Raw genomic sequence first — 27,992 nt, forward strand, 5'->3', positions numbered from 1 at the left:
TTTTCAGCGAGAAAGGTGCTCTTATCGACTTGTGTTTCTTTTGCTTTATTAAGAAGGTGCTTAGGAATAGAGGAAACAACCTGCAAATAATTTAGAAAATTGCATTCAACCTCGGACTTTTTGATGAACTCTGGCAATGTAAGAAATTGGCCATTTTCCTGTAAAAGATCCTGTAGAAGGAAGATTCCTTGCTGAAACCAGTCTTTGTAAAACATGGTTTGATTTCCAATTACGATTTCTTTGTTGTTAAATAATACAAATTCTTGGCCAATAGAGTCCTAAAGTGTGACGTCACAAAAGAATAAATTTGAGAAATTATGGGATTTGGCACCATTTTCAAACAGAGCGTCCTTAAAAAAGGGTCCTTGCCAAAAATTACTTCTTAATTGTAATTCCCAGCCGAAATATAAAGGATGAAAATTTGGTACTGCCCCATATAAATCTCTCTCATTTTCAGTCAGTTCTAAACTGAAGGAACTGAAACAAATTTTGAAGGGTTTGTATGGGATGCTATCAAACTTTGATCCCTTATATCTCTATGGGGAATTGCAATTCAGAGCTAATTTTTGAGATGAGGGCATCTTTTAGGATCCTCTATAAGAATATGACATCATATCCCATAATTTCAAAAATTTTATTTTTGTGACGTCATCACTTTAGGACTCTATGGCACAATTATAGGCTACTCTCATCTCTAAAAAATGTTGTAGCATTGACTTGTAGAATTGTGGTAAGTTGGATTGCTTCAGGAGTTTTTCATTGTAATTGCATTTTAACAAAAAGTTCAGGCCACCATATAATTTTGTCTTGCTTTTTTCCAAATAAACTTAAAAAGAAGGGAGTTATATTCGGAAGGTGTGTCAAGAATCGACATTGAGTACACCAACTGTGAAATTCCAAGACATTAAGTTATAAGAACTCTCCCAAACAGAGTAAGGCTGCAGGATTGCCAGATGTCAAGGATAGTGCTTAATTTATCCACTTTTGCTTTGAAGTTTTTTCCTTCGTTTTATTTATGGTAGTAATTAGAAGTAAATATTCCCAACATTCTAATTGGCTCCTATAGGCCAGTGGAATTCAAAAGGCTCATCCACGTTGTACCTCCAAGGGCCGAGCCAAAAAGCTTTAGTTTTGGATGGGTTTAATTTCATACCGGAAGCATCACCGAAGTCACTTAACACTTGGATAACCTTTTTAACAGTTTTACAGCTGCTACACCAAAGTGAGGTGTCGTCAGCAAACTGACTTACTTTGACATCTTTTTTAAAAATCTGACAGTGTGTACCTTGTATTTTTTTGTGTTGCCTTATCTTGCATGCCAAGATTTCCACAGCTAAAATAAATAGATAAGGCCACAGAGGGCAATCTTGTCTCACACATCTTGAAAGTTGGAAAGGGTTGGTACAGAAGCCATTACTCATAACGGAGCTCTCTGGATTTGTGTAAAGAGTTGATATCCACTGTTGAATACTGTCCCCAAAATTATAGAAAGCAAGTGTCTTTTGAATAAACTCCCATTCAATGGTATCAAATGCCTTTTTGAAGTCAAGTTGGATGAGTATCCCAGGGATGTTTTGGTTTGTTGTTTGCTCTAGAATGTTGTTAGTTAGCCTGATATTTTGGCCGATATATCTTCCCTTTATGAATCCAGTTTGGTGCAAATTGATAAGAAGTTTTAGTACCCTTTCTAATCTTGGATCACGTGTATTTTATGCACACCTCGATCAATATATCGGTTGCATATTGACCAACACTCGACCAATGTATCCGTCGGCGTATTGACCAACACTCAACCGAGACATGTCAGCCGACATATTGGTAGTGTCGGTTGATATGCCGACCAACACTTGACCGATTGTCTGTCGATATGTTGACTGAGAGTGGTAATGTCCAATTGTCGGCCGACATGTTGATCGATAGGCTACCAACATTTCGCTGATACTTGCATACTGGTGACTGTAGCCTGCGCCGCAGACGTAATTTAACCTAGGTTAGTAACTCCTGCTGAGCAGCCCAGATATCCCTGTATGCATAAAAGATGGAAGAAAATTACTAAAATAAGATATATGCAGGGAGTAATACCACCGGGAAAAAATATAACATACCAAAAGAGTACAATTATCCCATCTTCTTGAATATACCCAACCAAGAAATACAAGTTAGACTACATGAGCAAAACAAGCGTAGCCTCAGTAGAATTATTTAACAACAAGTACGACTTGTTGACAGGGCAAGGCTGAAACCTGAGCCCTGTTCAATACCAGAAAAATCAAAGGGACTACCCCAGTGAAGGCCAGATACCACAACAGCGATGGCAGTGTGAAAAAGTTGCTTAAACGTAAGTTCGTTTTTTAGATTTTTTATCTTGATTGTCTTGTCAAATGCTTGCGTACCTCTCCTAAATTTTAAGTTGCGCAGTAACCCCTCCCACAGGCAAGGAAATGTAAAAATAAAAAAAACAGCAAAAACATCAGTGCGATGCATGGGCAAATTCAAGACTTGCTTGTCTTTCATCAGGTCTATTCCAGCACCTTGCTATCCTTCATCATTCTTACTGTCTTTCATGTCAACTGTAATTTGTGTATGTGACAAGGTCACTTTAGCTCATTTTCAGTTCTAATTCCCAAACTTTTTTATTAGTGTTGTGTTATTATTTTTCTTCTTACTATTTGGGTTATTCTCCTACATTAGTTTGGTTTCCTTGCACACCTTATTTTGGTATGTGTTGGTGATTCATTCCCACACACTTCTCTTAGCTAAATCCTGTTGTGTAGCAGAAGTTACCTCCTAGTTCCCTTAGGTAAATCCTGTATTCGTGGGCAACAAATACACTCCCTAGCCTTATTTGGCTTAGAGTTATTCCTACAGTTTCCTCAAATCTATTATAAATTGGCAACCATTTGTTCCGCAAATTCAGTTGATTCAGTTGGTTTATTCTGAGCTATACTCAAGTTCTCAAGTCAAGCACTGGTTTAGTTCGAATGCTATATTCTCAATAACCCTTGGTATGTAGTGCATTATTTCGTTTTTACTTTTCTTTAAGGCTTTTGGTTTAGTTTGTTTCTTTTATTTCATTAGTTCAGTTAGCAGTCGCTTTTAGTTGCCTTTACTAGTTTTGTGTTTTTGTGTCGTATTATTCCTTAGTTTTCTTGACCTTTCATCAGCACAGCATGTAGCCTTATCTCTGTTCCTTTGTTTTATAGTTTTTGCTAGTAAATATTGTATTTTTCGCTTACCACATATCCTTGTTACTTGTGATTGTTTGCACAAATCCAAATTCATTTCTGTTCCTTTATACGTTTTGTAAGCCCGTTTTTATCACTGTAATTACTTGTGTGACTAGCTTGTACACAACTTAGCACTATTGTGTAATCCTGTAACTTGAACCTTTTAGTTCTGCATTTCATGTAATACTCAACAACTGTTGACAGTTTTTGTCACACAGTTTCCTGTTTCTTTATTTTTGTCATGCAATCTTCCTATTGCAATTGTCTTGTTATTTACACCAAATTACTTTGTTATTTCTTAGCTAAGTTAGCTTGTTTTACTCTTTATTAGCATTAGGCTTATTTTAGTTTGTTTATTGTATTTCAGTGTTACTCGTTCCCGTTTATTTTGTTATTGTCTCCGCTATTTTGTCAATAAACTCGTAAATCGTACAGTCGTATCTGTCGTAACTACGTCGACCGTTTTGGCCGTCTTACATGTATTTGGCAGTATTTCACTTAAGTGTCTTGCTTGACAACAACTGAATTTGTGGCACATGATCTGAACATAAAGCCTTCAGAAATTTTTAAGGTTGACCAAAAAAGGATGAAATGCACATAATTTATAATCTGACACTGGCAGTCTAAACTTTTCACTTATACTATACGACAGTCCACCGATATACCACTGACAGTCGACCAATATTCGGCCGACAATCAATGGTCAACGTATCGGCCGAGTATCGGGCGCTATATTGACTGAGATATCTGCCGATAGTCGGTTGATATGTCGACTGACATATCTCGGTCCATATATCAGCCGAGTGATGATTGATATGTCGACCGACATATCTCGGTCGATATATCGGCCGAGTGATTTTCAATATGTCGTCTGACATATTGGTTGAGTGTTGGTCAGTATGTTGATTGATACATCAGCCGAGTGTCGGTCGACATGTCGACCGATATATCGGTCGTGGGGTGCACAAATTACACATGATCCCTAATCTTTTGGCTATTACTTTTGACGTGATTTTGTAGTCCAAGTTTAGTAGAGTAATCGGCAGCCAATTTGCTAGGCTAAGTAAATTTGAATCCTCTTTCAGTATAAGATTAATAGTACCTCTGCGCTGAGATGTTGACATTTCTCCTTCTCTATAAGCCGCATTATAGCAATTGATTAGATACTCACTCAATAAGTCGAAAAAACAATTGTAGAATTCCCAGGAAAAACCGTCCTCACAGGGTGATTTTCTGCTGCAAAAGGTTTTTAAAACTTCTTTACATTCCTCTTTCTAGTTCTTCTTTTTCTAAGTCCTGCAGCTTTGGTATTTCCAGGTCATGTGGACAAAATTTTCAAACTGGTCATCATCAATATCCCCCAGTAGAAGTATACTAGAGATCTCTGTAAAAGTTTTCGATTTCTTTCATTATTTCATCAGCTTTGTGCAGATGTTTTCTGTTCGACAGTTCTAATTCTACTATTTTTTTGTTGTAATTTTTCTTTTCTATATTAAAGAAATATTTCGTTGGTTTCTCACCCCTTTCTGTCCATCTGGTTCTAGAATGTGGTATTAAGCCCTTTGCTTTTTCCACGTAGAATACAATGAGTTGTTGTTTTAGAATTTCTCTTTTGTTTAGTGCATCGTTGATAAATTCAGCGTTGGTGCTGTCAAAAATCCTTTTTTCTAGTTCCTCTTGGCATGTTTGCAAATCCGATTTCCATTTGCGTTGTGTTTTGGCTTTGTTTAATTTTGAGTAGGCAGTTGTGAGGCCCCTAATATTTCCATTTTAATAAGCTCCCACTTTAGTCTGTGATCATCCAGGTCTTGGTATTTTTCACCTGAAATGGGGTAATTGTCTTAAATGCAATTTACACATTCTTCATCATCAACAAAGGAGTTGTTAAACTTCCATTGGCCTGGACCCCACCTCTCTTCCCAAAATTGTAAAGAAAGTGGTCAGATGCATTGGTAGGCCTTAGTATCTATGTTGACAATGCAGATGGAGAAGGAGCAAGCAGCAAGAAAGAAATCTATTCTTGAGCAAACTTTCAGTGCTTTGGATTCATATGAGAAGCTTAATTTTTGCGGGCATTGTTTTTGGAAGATATCAATTATCTCTAGTTCTTCCATCATAGAAATAAGTTTGTTTTGATCGGTAGAATCTTTCCATGGGACGCCACCTCTTTAGTCAAGTAGTTGAAGTGTGACATTCCAATCTCCACCTATAATGAGATTGCTTATATCTGTTTTGGACATTAAATACTTGTTTAAGTTATGGAAAAATGTTTGTTGTTGTTGTGAGTTGTTTGGGGCATAGATAGTGCATAACAAAAGATTAGGTGATTTGAAAACTAAATTAATAGAAAATAATTAATAATCCCGCCATCCTGATCTCTACTGAAATTTTCTATTGATGATGATAAGCTAAGGGAGGACTTAATGAGAATACAAATGCCTTTGCTCTGAGTTGATACATGAGAAAAGTAAATGTCACCACCCCACTCGCTTGTCCAGATCTTTTTATCATTTAGCTTGGAATAGATCTCTTGAAGGAAATAAAACTGGCAATTTTGGTCTTTCAGATAACTAAAGTCATACTTCTTCTTTTTAGCTGGCTTCTATTAGCCCTCTAACATTTAGAGTCAGAATAGAACAATTACCCTGCATAGCGCTGAAAGCATTTAACAAATAATGCGAGGAAAACAATACGGGTAAATAGGAACTTGTACATGCTAAATTATGCACAAGAAAAAAATAAATAAAAGGACATAAAACATAGAAACATATATAACTTACATCTATATACACATACATTTTCCTTGTGAGAGTTGAAGTCCTGAGGTAAGCCAGATAGAAGACTCAGTTTGTTAGCTGCATTCTTGAGCCATACGACGCAAAGAGGGAAAACACATAGCTTGGGTAGTACGGATTACTCATATATAACATCATGTTGTTAGAATTAATGTAACTCGGAAGGACCAGAGTTATTTCTCATTTATTGCCATAACAATCAACCAAAATAGCATACTTAATTGACCCTTTTAAAACTTGTGTACATCTGCATGCTCTTCACCTGAATTTTGACTGCATAATCTGCATGAAACTGCAATAATTATTTGAAAGTATAAATCAACTAAAATTAATATGAAATGTAACTAACATCAACGGGAAGTCTGTCAATATCAACCATGTTAACGCAGGTTTCGTCACCTGACCCTAAAATCATGGAAAATTGTCGATTTTGTCACTTTGTTCGACTGCAATATGCGAAAGCTACATGAGAATTGGCATTAGAAATCTAAAGAGTAACAAATTCTTAACAACAACAAAAGAAATTATTTTACACGGGGAGGGGGGATTTCACAAATCTGTGCCTTTTTCACTTTCCCTAACTCCTCTTCTAATTCCTTTATGGGGATATTGGGTGATTTTCCATCATTCTGTCTTTTAGGATTTCGGGAAATTTTCCGTAATTCTGTCTTTTAGGATTTCGAGGGATTTTCTGCCATTCCGCCTTTTATGATTCAGGGTCATTTAGCGCTGTTCTGCAATTCTGTCTTTTAGGATTTGGGGTCATTTTCCATCATTCCACCATTCCGGCTTTTAGGGTTGCCCTAAAGTGTGATTTAACTCTGCAAGGAGTAGACTATATCACTCTTGCTATCGTAAAATTACAATAAGTAGGAGGTGGGGCAAATCCAAAAATAATAATGCTTCATGCAGCACATGCTTTATCAAACTCTACATTCCTGAGTTAACTATGACATTCTGTGGCTTTTTGTAGTTTTCTGGAATGGTATTATCTTTTATATCTTGTATTTTTCAGTAATTGTTTGGTGCCCACCACCTATATATTTTAAGCTTACAGGTACTCTTGTAGCACTACAAGAGTACCTGTAGTCAATAATAAAAAAATTATTGCTTTATTAAAATTGCCCCCCAAAATATAGAAAACTAAAAATTATGAATTAAAATAAGAACAACCTCCAAAAATATGTGTATGCTTACGCTTACCATATTTTGTAGAGCATGAAACAATGGCTCTTATGCAATGATGGCTACACCAGTGAAAACTCATGAACTGCATTATCCAATGATCGGCGATTAAGTTAGCAAAAACATTTTTGAACCAGTACAAGATGTCGAAGCAAGGATCATCACTAACGAGAAACCAATTAACCCAAAGAGGGCTCAGAAATGAAGAAAGCAAAGGCGCTATTAAAGAAAGAGCTGGACTCAAACTGTTTTGAGAAAACAAGAAAGACACATTCTTACCAAAAATTTCATAAAGTAAAGCCACCTTGTCCCTGTACTGTTTCCACTTTAGTATACTCTGGATAGTGGCTGTTATGACTTTGAAAGACTTGTCTGTTGGAGAGGCCATCAGGTTCAATTGTTTGGAGGACTTTTCCTGTGCATAATTTGTAAAATTTTTGTCATTTAACTATGCTCAAATGTTGCATGTCTAGACATCTTCAGACATTCAGATGTTAAGTCAAGTCAATTGTAAAACTATAAACATCAAAAGCTCCAAACATTCATTTTACAAAACCCAAACTAGGAATGTATGGGATGTGTCGAAAACGCAGATCCAAAAACAAAGACCGAAGACCTAAGACCCTGTGGTCTAAAATGAAGACCCACTGGTCTAAAACGAAGACCCACCAGTCTAAAACAAAGACCAACCGGTCCAAAACGAAGACCTACCGGTCCAAAACGAAGACCCACTGGTCTAAAACGAAGACCCACCAGTCTAAAACGAAGACCCACCGGTCTGAAACCTTTTTTTTCTTTAGGAAAGACTCTACACTAGGCTAAATTGCTTTCATTTCTGTAGTACATAAATTAAAATGTCATCTGAGCGTGCAGCAAACTTGACAGTTGCTTTATCTCAGTCGGTACATGTCAAATTGTGTAGCGCAATAAAATTCCAACAGTATAGAAATATATGTTTTAGTGACAATTTTAGTATAATTTGTCGTCACCAATATTCTATTTTTTCAAATGCATATGAGCAAATTATGATGAGATGACTTCATTACTTTGCTTTACTGTCCTTATCATATAAAGGTGCAAAGGTCAGCTGTGCGTGACTCGCAAATTTATTCACCACGTGCTACAAGAACTTGATTTTCCCAGGAAAATTACGTAATCACTCTCACATGCATCCCTCACTTCTGTAGCGCATAAATTAAAATGTCATCTGAGTACACGACAAACTTGACAGTTACTTTATCTCAGCAGGTACAACACGTGTCAAATTCTGTAACGCAATTAAATTTCAACAGTATAGAAATATACGTGTTAGTGACGATTTTAGTATATTCTGTCGTCACCTATATTCTATTTTTCAAATGCATATGAGCAAATTACGACAAGGTGACTTCATTACTTTGCTTTACTGTCCTTATCATATAAAGGCACAAAGGTCAACTGTGCATTACTCGCAAATTTATTCACCATGTGCTACAAGTGGGTCTTCGTTTTAGACTGGTGGGTCTTCGTTTTAGACTGGTGGGTCTTCGTTTTAGACCGGTGGGTCTTCGTTTTAGACCAATGGGTCTTCGTTTTAGACTGGTGGGTCTTCATTTTAGACCGGTGGGTCTTTGTTTTAGACCGATGGGTCTTTGCTTTAGACCGGTGGGTCTTCGTTTTAGACCGGTGGTCTTCGTTTTAGACCAGTGGGTCTTCATTTTAGACCAGAGGGTCTTAGGTCTTTGGTCTTCGTTTTTGGGTCTTCGTTTTCGACACATCCGAATGTATGAAATAATTACCTTATCCCTTCAATATTTACTGGAGGGGACTTGCCAAAGAGGGACTCTTAACTTCTTACCCATCCAGTCCCACCTAAAGATATCCTCTTATACTCTAATACAATTGCTAAATTATCCCCTTGGGGCTCAAAAGTTGAACTAAACAATTAAAATTCTTGCCCGTTGACGCGAATTATAAAAACTTCACAACAAACATTTGAATGTTGAATTTTGCTTGACGTAAAAAGTTTGGTTCCTTGTGTGACAAAGTCACTTAGTTCCTTTTCAGTTCTAATTTTCAAATTATTTTTCATTAGTGTTGTGTTATTCTTCTTCTTACTATTTGGGTTATTTTCCTGCATTAGTTTGGTTTCCTTACACACCTTATTTTGGTATGTGTTGGTGATTCACTCCCACACACTTCTCTGAGCTAAATCCCGTTGTGTAGGAGAAGTTACCTCCTAGTTTTCTTAGGTAAATCCTGTATTCGTGGGCAACAAATACACTCCTTAGCCTTATTTGGTTTATTCCTACAGTTCCCTCAAATCTGTTATAAATTGGGAACCATTTGTTCCGCAAATTCAGTTCATTCAGTTGGTTTATTCTGAGCTATACTCAAGTTCTCAAGTCAAGCACTGGTTTAGTTCAAATGCTACATTCTCAATAACCCCTAGTATTTAGTGCGTTATTTTGTTTTATTTGTACTTTTCTTTAAGACTTTAGGTTTAGTTTGTTTCTTTTATTTCATTAGTTCAGTTAGCAGTCGCTATTTAGCTGTCTTTACTAGTTTTGTGTTTTTGTTTAGTATTATTCCTTAATTAGCTTTCTTGACCTTTAGTCTAGCACAGCAAGTAGCTTTATCTCTGTTCGTTTATTTTATAGTTTTTCCTAGTAATATTGTATTTTTCACTTACCACATATCCTTCTTGATTACTTGTGATTGTTTGCACAAATCCAAATTCATTTCTGTTCCTTTATATGTTTTCTGTAGCATGTTTTTATCACTGTAATTATGTACTTGTGTGACTAGCTTGTACACAGCTTAGCACTATTGTGTAATCCCCTAACTTGAACCTTTTTTAGTTCTGTATTTCATGTAATACTCTACAAATGTTGACAGTTTTTGTCACACAATTTCCTGTTTTTTTAATTTTTGTCATGCAATCTTCCTTTTGCAATTGTCTTGTTATTCGCACCAAATTACTTTGTTATTTCTTAGCTAAGTTAGCTTTAAGCTTAATTTTACTCTTTATTAGCATTAGGCTTGTTTAGTTTGTTTCTTGTATTTCAGCGTCACTTGTTCCCGTTTTTATTGTCTCCGCTATTTTTGTTAATAAACTCGTAAATCGTACACTCGTATCTGTGGTTGCTACGTCAACTGTTTGGCCGTCTTACACTTGGGGGTGCTAAAACAACCCCGTTCCCAGGGTCTCTCATCTTACCGCCCCCTGGAGCGGTAAGATGAGAGACTCTGGGAACGAGGTTGGTGCTAAAAATGCATTGGTACTTGACATTTTAATTAACTGATCTCAATGATAAGTCCTAAATCCACAGGGGGCCCATACAAGCAGTGTGTCTGTTTGTATGTTCGAAATATAAATTGTCAATTCTGCGGCTCAGAATCAACAGTTGACAACAACAGAGGTAGCTAGGTTTATGTTTATTTTGAGCTTTACCATAGGCATTGCTATATATAAGTTTACGATACTAGGACTCTTCAATATTCCCATACATTTCTTTACAATTTGAACATACAAACAGACATACCACTTGTATAGGTCCCTGTGACTGAAGTTCTTATTAGTTTGCTTTAGCTTAGCTTAGCTTATTCTCTTTCACTCCCTGTGGAGCATAGGTCCATGAAAACTGCCTGCCACCTCCTACTGTTTTGGGCCAACTTTTCAATCTCTTTCCAAGTGCAGCCCATACATAGATCTAAAAAAATGTGTAGCATTGATCTTGAAAATAGTCTTGTATAAGTCTATTTTAAGTCTGGCAGCCTTTTTCAAAGGAAAGTCTTGGAAAAGTGAATAATTTGAGCTAAAATCAAAGACTTTTGTAGACAATTTGACAACCAACAACTGTTGCTGGCTGATGACATCTGTCTCATTCAATCAAATTAGCTACCCTTCTCTTACTTTTATAAAAAGTCTGTTCTTATGTTAATGCACAAAGGGTACTTTGAAACTTCAAGCCAATCTGTTCGTGAAATTTTCTCTAAAAATGCAACTTCTAGGTCAACTTGCTTTTCCAATCAATTTAATATCATTAGGTTTAAATCTGATACTGGAAGAAATACTTTTTACAGTACACTCTAGGGCCTGCAATTTGGAATTTTTTAAATAGATTAGTTCAAGTACCTGAAAATTTTTATTCTTTTAAGTAGATATTAAAGAAACGCGTCAGGGACATAATGCTCCAGGGTTTTCTTTCAGCAAGGAAGCGACTTGATCACAGCAAAAAAGGATGATTTTATATCTTTTTAATCTTTTTAATTTCTGGTATTATTGTCTCAATTAGGTTCTTCAGTAAATCTCATTTTGATATTTATGTAATATATTAATTTTGCTTGTACATAGTTCTTATTCTTTTGTTAATATCTTTCATGTTTGTAAAATTTTAAATTTTGTGTGTAGTAGGTCCACATCAGCCCTTCGGCTGCCAACCCCCTTTCAACCTACTTATGAAATAAAGTTTACCTTCACTTTACCTTACAGCTAGACATTCTTAGATTAAAATTAGACATTCTCCAGACTTTTTATCAAGAGCGGTTTCCTCAGCTTTAAAGTCTCGAAAATGTTTTAAATACATGTAGGTCGATTTTAGTGTCTCAAGAGTGTATAGAACAAAAGACAAATTCAAGACTTTTCACTCAACACATCGGTCAAACAACGCTATGAATGACAAGAATATGAAATTGTCTGTTTACGGATTTGTACAAGTACAGGTGCTTAACAATAGGACACAAGTTCTGGACTTGGTTAATACACCCACAACCAACTCCACACCCATGCCATGTTCAGTTTTGACAAACCCGTCCCACAATTTACTTGTCACATTACATTCGCTTCTCATCAACAGTGTGCTTAAGCTTTAAAACGCTGTCTTCTCAGAATATGATAATTATTATAATAATAATACGATAATCCGGCTGACAGGAGCAGTCAGCTGACAGCGTCGGTCAGGAGTCAGCAAACAATATGGACGTGCCTTCCGACGGCCATCAAATTTTCTAAGTTTTTTGAAGTTTTGTGTAGTGTTTTTACGTTTTTGTCATTGTTCTTATTCCATAATGGTTGTGCATGTTACACACGATGAGTTGGAGAAAATACTAAGGCTAAAACTAGAGCCAATTGAGAATTCTTTGAACTTTAAAGACGACGAGCATCGTAAGTTGTTGGAGAAAGTGGTCAACCTCGAGAGGACTGTGAAAACTCTTGAGCTGGAGAACAATGCCCTTAAAGCTCAACTTAATACTACTATCAGCAAAGTTAAGGAGAATGTAGTTCTCCTGGATGAACAAGAGCAATACATGCGCCGAGAATGTGTCGAAATCAAAGGAATTCCGGTTAGCCGTGACGAATGAGGTTGTGAAACAAGTGGCCGGCCTTCTCGATGTAGAGTTAGGCGAAGATGACATCTCGATCAGCCACAGGCTTCCTACAATTCCTCCTTGGACAGACAAAGACGATACTGTGCATTCCCCACCTCCGAGTATTATAGCGAAGTTTGTAAAGAGGGATTTCAAGGAGAAATTTTACAGAGCAAGGTACAAACTCAAAAACAAATCATCCAGGGATCTTGCTGGTACATCATCGGCAGAGAGAAACAAAATATTCATCTCTGAAAGCCTTACTCAGACAAGGAAGAAATTATTCAAAGCAGCCCTAAAAGTCAAGAAAGAATTGAAATTCGACTTCATATCCACCTCAAATGGTCGCATTTTCCTCAGGCAGAACAAGGACAGTCGCTCTCATTTAATTACCAGCGATTCTGATTTAGTGAAGTTGAAAGCAGCACATCGTCCTGCACGACAAGATGACCAAAGCAGAACATATGGGTCCAGCTAAGTGCTCTAATTATTTTCCTGCACTGTTACTAGTTCTCTAGTTTTTTTATCTCTTATTACATTAAATGATAGTGCCTAAGTGTAGGAACTGTGTGAGGCCCGTGAAAGAAAATTGTAGAGGCATCCAGTGTGACTCTTGCCTCTGGTGGTTTCACCTAAAATGTACTGCTTTATCTGTTAAGGAGTACAACTATTTTGCTGCGACCTGTGACTTGTGGCTCAGCCTGCACTGCTGTAACGAAATATTTCCTTTTAATTCTGTGGAAGACCATGAACTGGTTGAGCTACTGGTCTACAATTCCAACACAGATTGTCTTTGCTCTGAAAAAATATCCAGATCGAATTTAGAGTCTTTACCAAGTTTTGATCTATCTGCATCTATTAATAATAATCGTAATTTATCCAGCATTGATATTGACCTGAATTTACCTTCCATGACTAATTTTGGATATTACTCAATTCAAAAGTTCCAATCTAATGAAGATATTTGATCAACCATTTCTGATAAGGCATTTTCTCCCCTGCACTTTAATATTAGAAGTCTTGCAGCAAACTTTGATGATCTCTTCCAAATGTTAAGTGACTTGAATTATTCTTTATCTGTTGTTGGCCTTTCCGAAACTAAAATCAAAGTTGGAATGGATTCTTATTTGAATACCAATCTCCCTGGTTATTGTTTCCTGTCTCAACCATCCATGTCTAATGCTGGGGGTGTTGGTTTCTACATCAAAGACAATCTTTCATACATTAAACATGATGACTTCTGCACTACCAATCCAGAATTTGAGTCCATTTGGATTGAAATTGAGTTCCCACTTCAGCATGATATTGTCTGTGGATTAATATATAGGCATCCTGATCAAAATATTGCCAAAACTGTGGACTTTTTGTATAAGGTGACTGAGAAAATAAACAGAGAACGTAAATTTTGTTTTCTGATGGGTGATTTTCATATCAATCTTTTAAATTATGACTCTCATTCTGAGACAGAAGATTTTGTCAATACTCTAGGATCCTATGCCTTCCATCCACAGATTTTGAAACCTACTAGAATAACCTATCATTCCACAACTCTAATTGATAACATTTTCTTTAATTCACTAGAGCACCATGCTATAAGTGGTAATATACTGTGTGGCATAACAGATCATTTGCCTAACTTTTTGATTATCACAAAGTTATCTAATCCTCCAAAAAATTTTATGATGTATAAAAGGGATTACTCCAGGCTTGATAATGAAGCCGTAGCTACTAAAACACGGAACCACCCAAAACAACCCAAAACGACCCACAACTATCCACAATGGTCCACAACGATCCACAACGAACCCAAAACGATCCAAAACGACCCACAACGAACCAAAATATTCCAAAACGACCAAAAACGCCTTTGATAGTTTTTAAACACCGTCTTGGATTGTCTTGGTTGACTAAACTCATCTCCAGGGCTCCCCGACAAAATGAAATAACTGGATTCTGATTGGACGAGAGCAGTACTCCCTAGGAGAACCTATTGCTATTTACTTTTCTTTCCGAAGTTGACCCGAAGTCTTCCAACGAATTTTGAAGTTGATCCGAACACTAACGAAAATTTCCGATGTTGTTTTGAAGACTTTTGGAGTTGAACTGAAGTTTTCCGAAGATTTTCCAATGTCAGCCCGAACACTTAGGAAGGTTTCGAATGTTTACCTGGAGTATTCTGAAGACGAACCGAGGAGGAATTTTGTCGAGGTCGAGCGAATTCCTATACTCATTTTTTTTCCTGAGCCTCGAAGGAGGAGTGGTGGTGGTGGTCGGCATGAGGAGGGGTGTATGTCCAATTATTCATGCTATGAAAATGTAGTGTAGTGTATTTTAGTTGAGAAAATGCCTTGTCTTAAAATGAGTCTGCAAAGACATACCAGCGATTTGTTTTTTCACGTGATCTGCTGTTTCCTCCTCCTCCTTGTCCCCCGAGGAGACTTCAGACTTTACGACTTCCTGAGGCAAAGGGAAGAGCCACGTGACTCCACGTGATGAAATGTTGCGTTACAATTACAATTTGGGAGAAAATACAGATCCAATCATTACCACGCATGCATGCGTAGTCGATGATGGCGGCCTCACAGGAAGACCAAGAACATATCTCAAGTATGGATACTTTATGTTTGTGTTTTCATATGACCACTCTGTAGCTTGTTACCTTTTTTGTAACTTTGAGCTAAATAGAACTTTATTTAAGAAAAGCCAATTCTACTCCTTTGATGCTGATAAACAGTCCTCTCACGGCTTGCTTCATTCATTTCTATTTCTTATTTTGTAGAAGTCATTATTTCATGTGATTCATCTGACACAGAAAATGGTGAGTGACTTGGGCTAGAACTATAATCTTTACTATAATCATTAATGAAATTTTTCACTTCGCAAAGTACAGATTTTTCACTTAGCAAAGTAGAGATTTCGCAGAGTACAATTTTGCAAATTACAATAAATAAACATGCTTCCCTTATGTATTTGCAGATCTTCCACAGTATCTATCGTCAGCAAGGCCACCAAAGCTGGAGGAAAGAGGTGCTGTTCATAAGGTAAAACTTCATTTGTAGGGAAATTCTCAAATGTTGTTTGTGTGATTGTAAGGACAAGAATATGAAGGTGCTATTGCTTCCATTTTCATTGTGGGAGACGCGTGGATTTTCACCGACTCAAAGCTGGCCGTGAAGTTACGTTTATTTGATATAAGCAACTGGAAGCTAAACCTCAGAAATCGTTTTATCCATTTTGTACGGCTGGCGAAACTAATGATGGATGATAAATGATCCCGGTGTTTCAGGTTTGATTGAATTTTTTTCCATTTAAATTTTTTGATTGGAGTTTTTTTACCAATTCCCATTTAAGTCATTTGGCATGGAAGATATGGCCTGCTTTGGGGCCGAACACCAGTACGGTTTCCTTGACCACATGTCTACTCATGACACAAAGGTCGCACATGTCGCGCAGAATTTGTGTGGTAAACATAGGTGCTAAATGGGACCTCTGCTCAATGAGAGTTATCTTTCTGATCTGAGCGTAACGGAAATTATAGCCAAAATTCTAAGTACTGGTAAGGGAAACAGGTTTTTTTTTCATTAAAAAATTGAGTCCGCTTTACGAAACAGCAACCAGAGGGCGTTATCGTGCTGTGATCTGAAATAAGAACAAACAGGGTTTAGAAAGCCCGTTTCCGGTAGTTAGGTCATCTGGCGGAAAACGGACTTTTCTTGCTTGCAGTGCACCATTTTTTACCGACCAGTTTTCTGGTCGGCGAGGGACCGCAATGGGTTGAGATGTAAGAGAAGCTATAAACGCGGGTCTAACAAAGCTTGGCTTCAAGTAAATTCGACGAGCACAGTTTTCACAGACAATTTAGTCGATCAGCTTTCTTTGTCCAGCCTCGCACCAACGAAAAATTCTCAGTTCATGCAAGCTAGCGACTCAGAGAGGCCCGTTTTAATAAAAGCTTTCGGCGATAACTCGGGTTCGAAACACCTTCCATGCACAAGATACAGACTGTTTCTTTCAATTTTGAGGAAGCACTGACCGGGAAACAGTTTGCTAGGGTCATGTCAATTTATTGTGAAATTCACACGCATATCCAGTCATTTGAGGAATTATTTGAACGAGCGATAAGCAGGCGGGCTGTCAAATTAACTTCACACCCATCACTTTTCGCAGCTACAATATGCAAATTAAATTTAATCTCTTGCAGGCAGAACATTAGTCAAATAGTTTGAAAGCTCAAGAGAAGCCTCAGAAGACTGCGCTATTTAATGCATGTGGTTCTCAATGTTATTTTGAAAATTAAGAATTCGCTTTTCAAGGCGCAAACTGTCATTACATTTAACAGGAAAATTTTGAGAGGGTTCACGGTTCACAGCTACTATGGAAATCAGGATTCACGAGGAAAAAATAGTCATTTGACATTTCCCAGGAAGTAAGAGGTTTTTTTTGTATACGTGTTCGGTTTCTGGTGTGCCACTGGGACTCGCTGGGACCCCTCCGCTTCCCGTTTTCTATTTTGCATCCTTATAAGACTAGACACCAAAAATCTCCATTCCTACCCCTATCCCTACCCTATCCCAGACTCGTTTGTTCTGTATACTTGCTGAAAACATGATTCCTTAAGAGAAACATTATTCTGTTATATCTTGTCTTAGGATTGTCAAGAGCCCAAAAGTAGACCGGAGAGTATTCTCTCATCTTGTTCTGGGTGAGTGACAACATCAACACAACTTGCATGTAGTTTAGTTTCTTTTCAGTATTCATTTTATCATTGTTACTTCTGCATCATATGTCTTTAAAGAAATTACCCTTAAAAAAAGCTTTTACGTCGAACAGAGAATTTGACAGCTACATTAATATCGATCAATATTCGATACATTAATATAGATTAATATCTTTCCACAGGGAGAAAAAGGAAACTATAGAAAATCTGGAAGGAGATCACCAAAGCATTCTTAATATCCTGCTACAAAATCCCGAAGACTTCAACCTCAAACAGAAGCCTTCCGGAATACGAGAGAACAAGATGTTCACGCTGGATATGAGAGAGATTCCGATATCATCTGCCAAAGCAGATGACAATGGGTCATATATCTCCAAAAGCTCCGCTACAAAGTTCTATATGTACAACGTGGAGGGGTCGCGCACATCCCACAAGGATGAAAATGGCGAATGGTACGTCAACATCAGAACCTCGAAAGGATACAAGAGACAAAACGTTCCAGAAGACGAAATATACGAGCTTAGACGGGAGTACCACACAAGTATGCACAATCCTGATTTCTCTCGATCGATTACCACAGTTAAAGCTTATACAGAAAAAGAACCAAGGCCCTTTTATGTTGTAATGTATAAATGGGCAGATGGGGTGGAACAACACTTTAAGCTTCCTCGGCACGGAAATGCCACCAAACCCACCAGTAGTCAATACTACAGGAAGGATGCCAGTCTTTTCGCCAAGGTCGATAATATGCTAGAAAAGGGATTATCGACGGAGCAAGTTTATAATTCCATTGCCAGAAAGGGAGCCAGTACGGTTAGCGAAGTTATATCTGGTCCCAAGTTAGTTGACAACAGAAAGCTATCGTTAAAGGCTAAAGAAACTTCAACTTGTTCCAGTGGCAAGAAAAAATTCAAAAGTGAAGCAGAGGAGATGATTTCCTGCCTACAAACCGTTTGTCTCCTCCAAAGTGTAACATTCACGAAAGAAAGTTACATTGCTTTCAATAGTCTCCCCAACATGATCAATGACTTACACCGCTTCTGCGTAAATGGCAATGCGATACTCCGTGTGGACACAACATTCAAACTTGTCGAAGGGCTGTGGCTCACTGACACGACTTACACAAATGAAGCCCTCACTAATTTGAATGGTAAAAACCCAGAGTTCCCCGCGCCCAGCTTTTGGCACTTTCGCAAAACCAGGGAATGTTATCGAAGATTTGCTGGCGAGCTTCTGATTAAGAAGCCAGAGCTGCTCGGAATTAAAAAGATTGGCCATGACTTAGATAAAGCACTATCACAAGGACTATGTGACATTTTTACAGATGCCAAGAAGCTTTGGTGCACTCAGCACATGACAGAGCGCTATCTCCAAAAGCTCACATCTCTTGGGTGTAACCAACGGTCTCAGTCAAGGGTGATGGCTGATATATACGGAATGCAAGATGATGTTCTTCTACAGAATGGTTTAGCAGACGCTGAGGACGAATGCGATTTTGACGCTAAACTGGAAAGTTTAAAGCCTGTGTGGGAAGAAATAGCCCCTGTTTCCACCATTGGTTCAACAGCAACCGATCGAAGCTGTTCAAAGATTGCCTCGTTCTCTCAGCAAGGGAAAGTCTGAGCATTGAAGGCAGATTTTACACAAATGGGCTCGAACTAAAGCACAAGCTTCAAAAGAAGAGAATGGCCGAAGAGGATGTCCCTAAAGAAGTGGCAGCCGTTACTTCCCAACTGGTCACGTGGGCAGAGGACTTCTACTTGGAAGAAGAGAGGGCTATACAAAGTCTCGGAAAGTACCGTCTTGCTGCCGGATATGACCGTTTTCACGTAGATCCCGTAACATGGAACAGATGGGGCCCAGCAAGGCAGGCTCAACATCTGGAAGCTTTCAGAGCCTTTGTACCACGCTCGTATGACACCTACGTCAAGGCGAAGTCTGCTGGTCTGAAAGCGACTCCAAATGTGACGAAAAGAAGAACGCAGTTACCTGAACCGGAATTATTTATGGACCGCATTTCACCGCCAGCTTGCAAGAAGGTAGCTGTTTCATCATTGGTCATCTCTAAAGTTGGCAAAGAAGCCGAATGGACGGTAAATATTTAGATACGACATAGACATAAGTCATATTTCCTCCTATAAGTCATATTTCCACACCGCCTGGCTGCGCGGTTAACAAGACAATCTGCTAGATCTTATAACCGCGCTTTTAATATTTAACTGTTTTCTTAATTAGCACTACAGTCGCAACACAGTGCACATTCTAAAGATTCATTGATTACTGTAGACACCACATCACTTGATCAATGCAAACTGTATATATTGCACCATTGCTCTTAGCCTTTGAGAAATCTTAAATTTAATTGGTTTTTTTTCTTGAGTAAAGGGCTAGCAAAGTAGTCACACGAGTCACATAATTTGAGAATTACCTTATCCTGGTTATTTTCCTACCAATGAAGTAATCCTTTCATGTTGTGACACGTTGTTTGCTTGGCTTGCAAATATTTAATTTCTGAACTCGCTTCAATAAAGCAGGATGACAATCTCTTGTCTAAAAATGCGCAAAATACTCTGAAAGCTAAAAAGATTGTTGCTCCTGGTGAAAGAAACTTGCAAAGTAAACACGATCTTATTTGTAATGTAGTGAAAGTGAAAGCTTCAACGTCAGCACATTCCATGGCTAACATGACTAACGTCCTTTTTCAGTGTATATATTCCATGACTACCTTTTTTAGTGTATATATTATTCCCTTCAAATCCAAGGTTTCGATGAAACCAAAAAGAAAATATATTTTACACACAATGAAGAAAACAATAGGTGCAACATTGTCCATGTATTAATGTTTCAACAGCTTTTGGCAGATAAATATTACAGGTTGCTTGATTCTAAATTTGGCCGAGAGGAAGTTTGGATCTCAGGTCACTTCCAGGACGACCTTGATTTCTCTTTCCCAGAGGGTTCCACCTCTGTGCATGCCTGGTAATATTGCTGATCGGTTTTCTTAGGGTGTGCCCAATCCAACCCCACTTGCACCTTCAAATCTGGATGTTGATTCGGTCCTGTTCAGTTCTTTCCCACAATTCTTCATTTCTTATAACCTGAGGCCAGTGTATGCCCACGATGGACCGTAAGCATTTGTTGACAAAAGACCGATTAGTTGATTAGTTTGCTTTACCGACTTATAAATTTTTGGGATCTTGTGTACTTAAGGCATCTGTCAGCTGAGTATCGGTCGATACTATCGGCCAATATGCTGACTGACAGTCAGCCGATACTCGGTCAATATGTCAACCGAGAGTTGGCCAAGTGTCGGTCGACACTATCGGTCGGTATGTCGGTTGACACTCGGCCAACACCTCAGCTGATATGTTGGGATAGACAGTGGCTGGTGTATCGGTCGACTGTCAGTGGTATCGGTGTATTGTTAATTGTTGTTTTGCTGAAATAGCAGCTGTCTCCTTACCCACAGGGGACGCAAAGGAAGAGTCTCTATCACCTAAGCTCATATGTTGATAGAGCGAGGATGCAGCTCAAACTGCTGTCATTTTGAATACATATCTACTATGCTGGAATGCTACGATAACTCTAGCAACTTTCATTGCTCCGGCTTACAAATGAAGGAAGGAATGAATAAATGAGGAAATGCTGAAGAAATGTAACTAACAAATCACCACTGAAAAATCAATAGCAGTTGACAGCAACGACTGCTAAAAACCGCTATTAAATTCCGATAGTAGCGACCCCCCGAAAGTACCACAAAGGTAGTGAGCCCACCCTAAACAACCTCACCCCACCAAAAATAAGCAAAACCCAGGTTCAATAGCATATTTATTTTCCACTGATCAATAGTCAGGTGAAAGTTATGTATGATAACTTGATTTAAGGCACTCTGTAACAAGGGAAGGTATTGCTTATGCCACGAAGCGTTGTGAAATATCACAGGGTCTAGAAATGATCAATTCATCCATGTGGCAGGAAGAGAGCGCAGTCGTACCAACTTTTTATATCACTTTTTGCTCCCTAAAAGTAGTGACCCTCCAACAGCAACAAGCTCCAGAGGTGGCTACTTCCGAAAGTAACAAGGGTCATATATACAAGTGGTCACCAGGAAAAAACATAGCTGGAAATACTTTGACATAGATGAATGTTGCCGGCAGGAAAAGCCAAAAACAGACGATGGCCACTGAAAGACCCTCCCAAAGGGCTAGAAAAGATTATTTAATATTTGAGTAGAGAAGATAGAACTCAGTAACAAGGGCCGACCAAATAAGCGTAGTGTTGCGCGAGTGTCAGTAAATTATCGGGTAAGTGTCAGCCGACATGCATGTTGGTCGATGTCAGTCGATATGTTGGCCGAGACTCGGTCAACATATCGGCCGAGTGTCGGCCGACATATCAGCCGACGTATCGGCTGATAGTATCGACCAATACTTGGCCGACAAATGCCTTAAGTACACATGATCCAATTTTTGATGGAAAGTGTCAATTTATAAAACTTTATGGCATGTTGTCCACATGTTCTCGCAGATAAGCCGCATCCCCAATTTTAAAGGAAAATTTTGAGTAAAAAGGTGCAGCTTATCCACCGGTGTTTACAACCGGTATATGAAGCAGCATTATAGCCAGACAGCAGCAACACTAAATAACTCTCTTTGCTGGCAAACCAGATGAAGCAACTGCACACTCTTTCCCTTTGTGAAACGTTATCGCAGGAACAATGAAAAACCCAGTCTTCCTGCTATGAAGTTACCATAACTTCCATGCTTCACAGTCTAAAATTTTAATGATTTTTTTTTCATCAAAAGTCTCACTCAAACCTCTTGAAAGTACTCTATATTTCTTTGAAAATGCCAACCGATTTCAAAAATAATTTTGCTTTTCTAGTTGACAAATTTCCCAAGTTAAGCCCCTGGGGGAGAGTACTTCCTATAATGAGCTCTCCAGGGAAGCTGACAGCCTTAAAATAGTGAAGCATACCTTTCTAAAGCCAAAGGTTTAGAAAAACGATGCACTGTTCTTAAATAGATCTGTTAAAGGAGTACTTTTTTCAGTAAAATGTATATATTAAAGGGTAGTAGCTTTTCTGTCAAAATGGTATGCAAAAGGTAAGCGGTTGCACCTCTGGGCAGAAACTCCCAGTATAAAACCTTCTACTAAGTACACCACTTAGGGACCCAAGCACACTATAAAGATCCTCATGTTCACTAATTAAAATTTTATGATATGCTAAACCTTAGTCAGAAAATTTGCAAACTGTAAATCCTGCAAAACCAAAATAGTCCTTGGAATCTCTGGGAATTTCTGAAAAAAATTTCAGGGGATTCATTGAAATTCGGCAAACATTTCTCACAGGGGGCATTTAGTCAAGATCATGCACAGCCTTGAACACCTTGGAGGTTACAGAAGATCATCTGAGTGTTTTGTTAGTATACTGGTATCCTAACTGAGAAGTTTCGTCCAGAACATTAAGCCTAAGCAGTATTCAGAATCCTGTAATATTTCTTAATGAACATGAAGTACTCTTAGAACATTTGAGCATGCAGTCTTTCCATTGAGCTTCTGTACACAGAGAAAAAATGCATACACAGAAATATCATACATTACATACATTAATCTAACAATCTGTCTCTGTCTGTCTGTCTGTCTGTCTGTCTGTCTGTCTGTCTATCTATCATAAAGTAGAATATCTAGAATTTGACTAAAAAATTCTTTGGGGCAGCTAAATTTGTTGTCATCACAAAAAATCTCAATCAATTTTGCCTGCATGTATAATACACAGCACACCCGGCATGTACACTAACTGGACACCAACACAAAATTAGGATATGTTCTCCCTTTGCTTGAACACAAAGTTTTGACAATGACTTATACTTTGAATGTTCAATCTGACCAAAGGTGTTGCTCATGGCCACTAACAAACCAAAAAGGCTGATAATATAAGTCACCTTTGATTGATGGCACTGATCCTGTTTGGAACTTTCTAATGACATTTGTGGGCTGATACATGCATCATCAGACCTGCTTTGTTTGGTTTTATTCTGATTCCTTGTTTGGTATTGGAAAGTCCTGAAAGGAATGTTAGAGCATACAGAATATGATCAAATAATTCACCTACAGATCTAGAGTAGAGTCCTGTAATTAATAATTACTTATTAATTACAGGACTCTCTACTTATTAAAACTGTGATCACGTTTGAAATGACTCTGGACTTGGAGATCATGAACAATATATAGCTAACCCATTAGGTTCATCAATCTTTAAACCTCACTCCGTAGAAATTATGCAAGTTAAGAACAAGAAATAATAAAAATATTGCATGAGACAACTGGTTACTTTGTTTCGTCTGTTACTTAGTTACAATGAGACTTAAGGTGGCTCAAACAGTTTTCAGCACTTTCCAAGACATAGATTTTGATGGGTCATTATTACCACTGACTTTATTGGTTGATGCTATGGTCATGGTATCAAGAAACAAGCCAGTTCCAGAAAACATTGGGGCTGAACTGAACCCTTCTTCACCTTGAGAAACATAATTGGGATCATGTGTATTTCTGCTTGAGGTATCTGTAGTCCAAAGTATCAGTTGATACTATCGGTCAATATGGCGACCGAGTGCCAGTCGATATATTAGCTGATACTTGGTTGATATGTCAACAGAGAGTCAGCCAAGTGTCGGTCGACATGTTATTCAAGTTGGTAGACCATTGGTCAACACTATCGGTCAGCACTTGGTCGGTATGTTGGTTGACACTTGGCCAACTGTCAGTGGTATATGTGTATTGACAACCGTTGTTTTTCTGAAATGGCAGCCACCCTCTTAAGCCCCTTCCCTTTATCCATAGCAAATAATCATGCTTCCTCAGTTCAGTTTGAGCTATGTTAAAACAAAACCCGTTAAATTTTCAGGAACGTAATATAGGAAACTTTGATTAAAATTAATGTCATTTTCATCAGGAGTGTAATAAAAAGAATGTTTCTTCAAATTTTAATTGAAAACTTGACCATCGCACTGACATATTGTTACAGCAGACCATTACATACAATGTAGCAGTGCATCATGAAGTATGGTACTTAACTCGCTTTTCTCCCAACCATTGACAACAGTCTAGACATGAAGAGCTCACCCATGTGGCAGCAATATATAGATTTAAACTGGAAGAGCCCAGTCGCAACAACTTTTTATAATGTTTTTGCTCCCCAAAAGTCACGAGTCACCCCCTGAAAGTATTGAACCCTAGGGGGTGCTAATTCTGAACGTACTGAGGGTTATAATTTTGGTACTCCACTATTTAGTGTCGTTTTAGACCTTAGCCAGTTTGCAGTACACAAAAGTGATGACAAGAGAAAACTAGAGGGACAATCTCAGATAGTGCAGACTGCAATTATTGATAGCTCTGGTCCGGTAGTCCCATAAGTACTCATCCCTGCTCAGTTCAGTTCCGGTTTGTATCTACCTTGGTAGTCTGCTAGGGCTTTTCCCCTTAGCAGTGAGTACGTTTCAAGGTTGTATTTTTATTCAAGGTCTGAAAATTAGGTACAATTACTGTTTGTCGCAACAGCTTTTAAATTTTACTCTGGTGTTTTACTATGATTTTCATTCATTTTAAATTCAATAACACGTTAAACAAACGTGACAATTTAGTTCTTCACACCAACTTTGTAACTTGATACTTTTGTTTTCCTCGCAAAGGTATGTGACATGAAACTCTTGGTTTCTCCAAAACACACGGAAGATGAGCTTGTTTTGGGGGATAAATGAAAGAAAGTTAAATATCTGACGAAGAAATGGCAGAGAAACAATTTTGTTTTTTCTCAAAACGTAAATTTTCTCATCACAGATGAACAAGAACTAATTTAATTATCAGATAGTCATGAAATACCACTTTCTTTTTCTGTTGCCACCTTTGTTGTTAACAATAAAACAATTCAAAATTAATACACAATATCCATTGATACTACTGGGAAGCATTTCAATGAGAAGTATTGAAAGTAAACAGCGCTACTTGGCCGATATTATCCTGCATCGTTGAACGAGTCTCCTCAAAGACTGATTAAATTAATTGGCACTTTCATTAGGTGCCACAGAGTCTGCAGCAATATTTGAGCACTTTCCTGGTTTCTTTTGTCACAAATTTACAATTTGCAGGATATTAAAGTCACTAACTCGGGAACTTTTTGGTCTCTCTTACAGATGCAGTTAGAAATAAATAAGCTGCTAATGAGAAACTTCACATTTCCCTTCTTTATTTAAACCCTGACAAACATACTATTGTAGTTTGAAAACAGCAGATGATATTTGTTGAACCGACCTGTGGGTAATTCTAAAAGATACGTTTGACTTTTGCACTAAAAAGGGACAAGTGGCGCTACCTAGTACCGGCCATTACATGACATATATATATATATATATATATATATATATATATATATATATATATATACATATATATATATACATATATATATACATATATATATATACATATATATATATACATATATATATATACATATATATACATATATATATATATACATACATACATACATATATATATATATATATATATATATATATATATATATATATATATATATATATATATAACACTGACTATGCTAGAATGCATGCCTCTTACATGTTGGGCTCTACCATAAGGAAAACTACTCAACATTTGTGCGTTATCCTGTACGCAATGTATCCTCCACTTAATGTATAGAATACATGAGCACTAACTAATCTGTGCATGCAAATTGGTTTTGTACCACAAGGAGAGCAAGGGGTTACTTGAAAAAAATATATAGCTTTGCGATGTTTACTCCTAACTGATGTATATACAACACGTTTTACGTAGGGTACACCTGTACCTTTCCCTGCTCACCCTCATCATTTCCTTGTCTCTAGACTAATTAATTAATTAAATTAATTAAAATTGATTAATTAAACAAACATTAAGTTTACACCTTAGCGCTTTAGCACTTAATGCCTTGGCAGCAGGTAACCCCCAAAACCATCCCAATAGTGCATTCTGCACTAAAAAATGAGCTGAAAAAAGTCTTTGACATGAAATGCATGAATGTTGCCGGCATGAAAGGTCAAGAACGTCCAAAGATGGCCAACAGAAGTCCCTTCAAAGGGCTAGGGCCGAGTGTTGGTAAGTATCAGCCAAGTGCTGACCGAGTATTGTCTGGCATGTGTGTCGGCCATGAGGCAACTGATGTTGGTCGACATGTCCACCGAATGACGGTCAACATATCGGTCGTACTCGGTCAAATTATGTCGACTGGCACTTGGTCGACATGTTGACCGATAGCATCCATTAAAACTCAGCTGACAGAGGCCTTAAATACAAATGGTCCCATAATTAAGTAGTGTCATGAATGGCACAGAAGTCTACATCAATTTTATTGATTTCCAGAAAGCATTTGACAGTGTACATAGAGAAAGTTTATGGAGTATCCTCCTGGCAGAAGACAGAAGGTCAGAGGAATACACTCATCAGGTGGAACTTAAGATCAGCCCTAACAAGACAGAAGTCTTGCCTGTAAACATCTCAGCATCATTGCTCATTAACATTGGACAGCTACGGGTGACGTTGCAACTACCCAACAATTCACTTATTTACCTAGTATGGTCTGTAGTGAAGGGGGAGCTGACCTGGACATTCAACAGTAAAGCAGGAGGAGCCTTCATAAAATTACTACCTGTGTGGAGGAGCAGAAAACACAGAAGAAGCACAAAGATTAAGATCTACCAATCTTGTGTACTGTCTGTATCTCCAACAATGAGCTCTTCAAACTGACAGGGCAGGACAATGAAATTGTTCTTATAAGACAACGATGGCGTTGGATCCGTCACATGCACCATAGAGAAACCACTAACATCTCAAAAGCAATGCTCTAAGATGCACTCCCTCGCATCCCCTGCAGATCTTCTCCCTCCACATATGAATAGGGCCCTATGTGATAGGTCACATCCTCATCAGGTCCCATTGTGTAAAAAACACAAAGGTTTGAGAAATTAATGCTTTGTAAATAGATGTCTCCTTGATTTTAAATAGATTGTATTGTTACATTTTAGTATTGGGACAGTTTTTAGCTCTACAATTGTACCTTGTAAGTTGTGATGTCTGTTTGAAACTTAGTGAATAAAGACCTTTATTATGATTATGATTATTATTATTATCATATAAACTCAGCCAAGCCTAAGACTGGAGCTCCTGATTGCAATAATTAACCATAAAGGAAAAAGAGGATTTGTTTTTCTTGGATCAGAAACTCAAATCAAAGACTCTTTAGGCTGCCTCGTGTCATTTTAAGTGCCCACGTGTTGAATCGATAAAATTGATAATTGATAAAAATCAATTGAAATTAATAAATTACATCGCAAATTTATAAAGCAATACTCTGTGAGTATTGATTTTTAAATTATTCTTATCGATTTTACTGAAGTTATCAATTTTTTTTTTAAAGATATTAATTTTATTTGTGTAAAATGTTTTATGGTTATGTTCTTTTTTTTATTATTATCATTATTATTAATACAACATGAACTACAATAGGACAATTAATGGAGATACAAAAGGTAATACAGAAGGTAATGATGTGTGTTACAAAAAAAATACAAAAAAAATAATTACAAGGTACAACATTTTGAGTAGGAAACAATGACTAAATTAAGAATTGATTAAATTAATTAAATTAATTAATAACTTAAC

At 37.7% G+C, this 27,992-nt stretch overlaps 1 protein-coding gene and 2 pseudogenes across 4 annotated transcripts in view; 2 read left to right on the plus strand and 1 right to left on the minus strand.

Moving 5' to 3' along the window:
* Window positions 1–27,992, minus strand: part of LOC110054567 (uncharacterized) — a 64,437-nt gene that overhangs the window by 19,657 nt on the left and 16,788 nt on the right. For 2 of the 3 annotated variants that reach the window (XR_016204396.1, XM_089280535.1), the window contains exons 3-4: window positions 23,219–23,339; window positions 7,487–7,622 (exon numbers count right to left, since the gene is read on the minus strand). Coding sequence is in view for 2 of the 3 variants with exons in the window: in XM_089280535.1 (XP_089136661.1) it covers window positions 7,487–7,622; window positions 23,219–23,339 (257 nt within the window). In the remaining variant the exon portion in view is untranslated. Of the gene's footprint in view, window positions 1–6,010; window positions 7,623–23,218; window positions 23,340–27,992 lie in introns of those variants that run through there. The other variant, XM_089280534.1, reaches the window with a different exon arrangement.
* On the plus strand, window positions 12,153–14,317 carry LOC110069576 (uncharacterized; annotated as a pseudogene).
* Window positions 14,450–27,910, plus strand: LOC110054566 (uncharacterized; annotated as a pseudogene). The gene is made up of 6 exons (XR_016204395.1): window positions 14,450–15,163; window positions 15,336–15,374; window positions 15,533–15,597; window positions 17,206–17,258; window positions 17,456–19,366; window positions 26,694–27,910. The product of XR_016204395.1 is annotated as an uncharacterized LOC110054566 (transcript).

Source organism: Orbicella faveolata, unplaced genomic scaffold (genome assembly GCF_042242905.1).
Source record: "Orbicella faveolata isolate gen_17 unplaced genomic scaffold, um_ofav_v1 contig_47, whole genome shotgun sequence".
NCBI classification, from domain to species: domain Eukaryota; kingdom Metazoa; phylum Cnidaria; class Anthozoa; order Scleractinia; family Merulinidae; genus Orbicella; species Orbicella faveolata.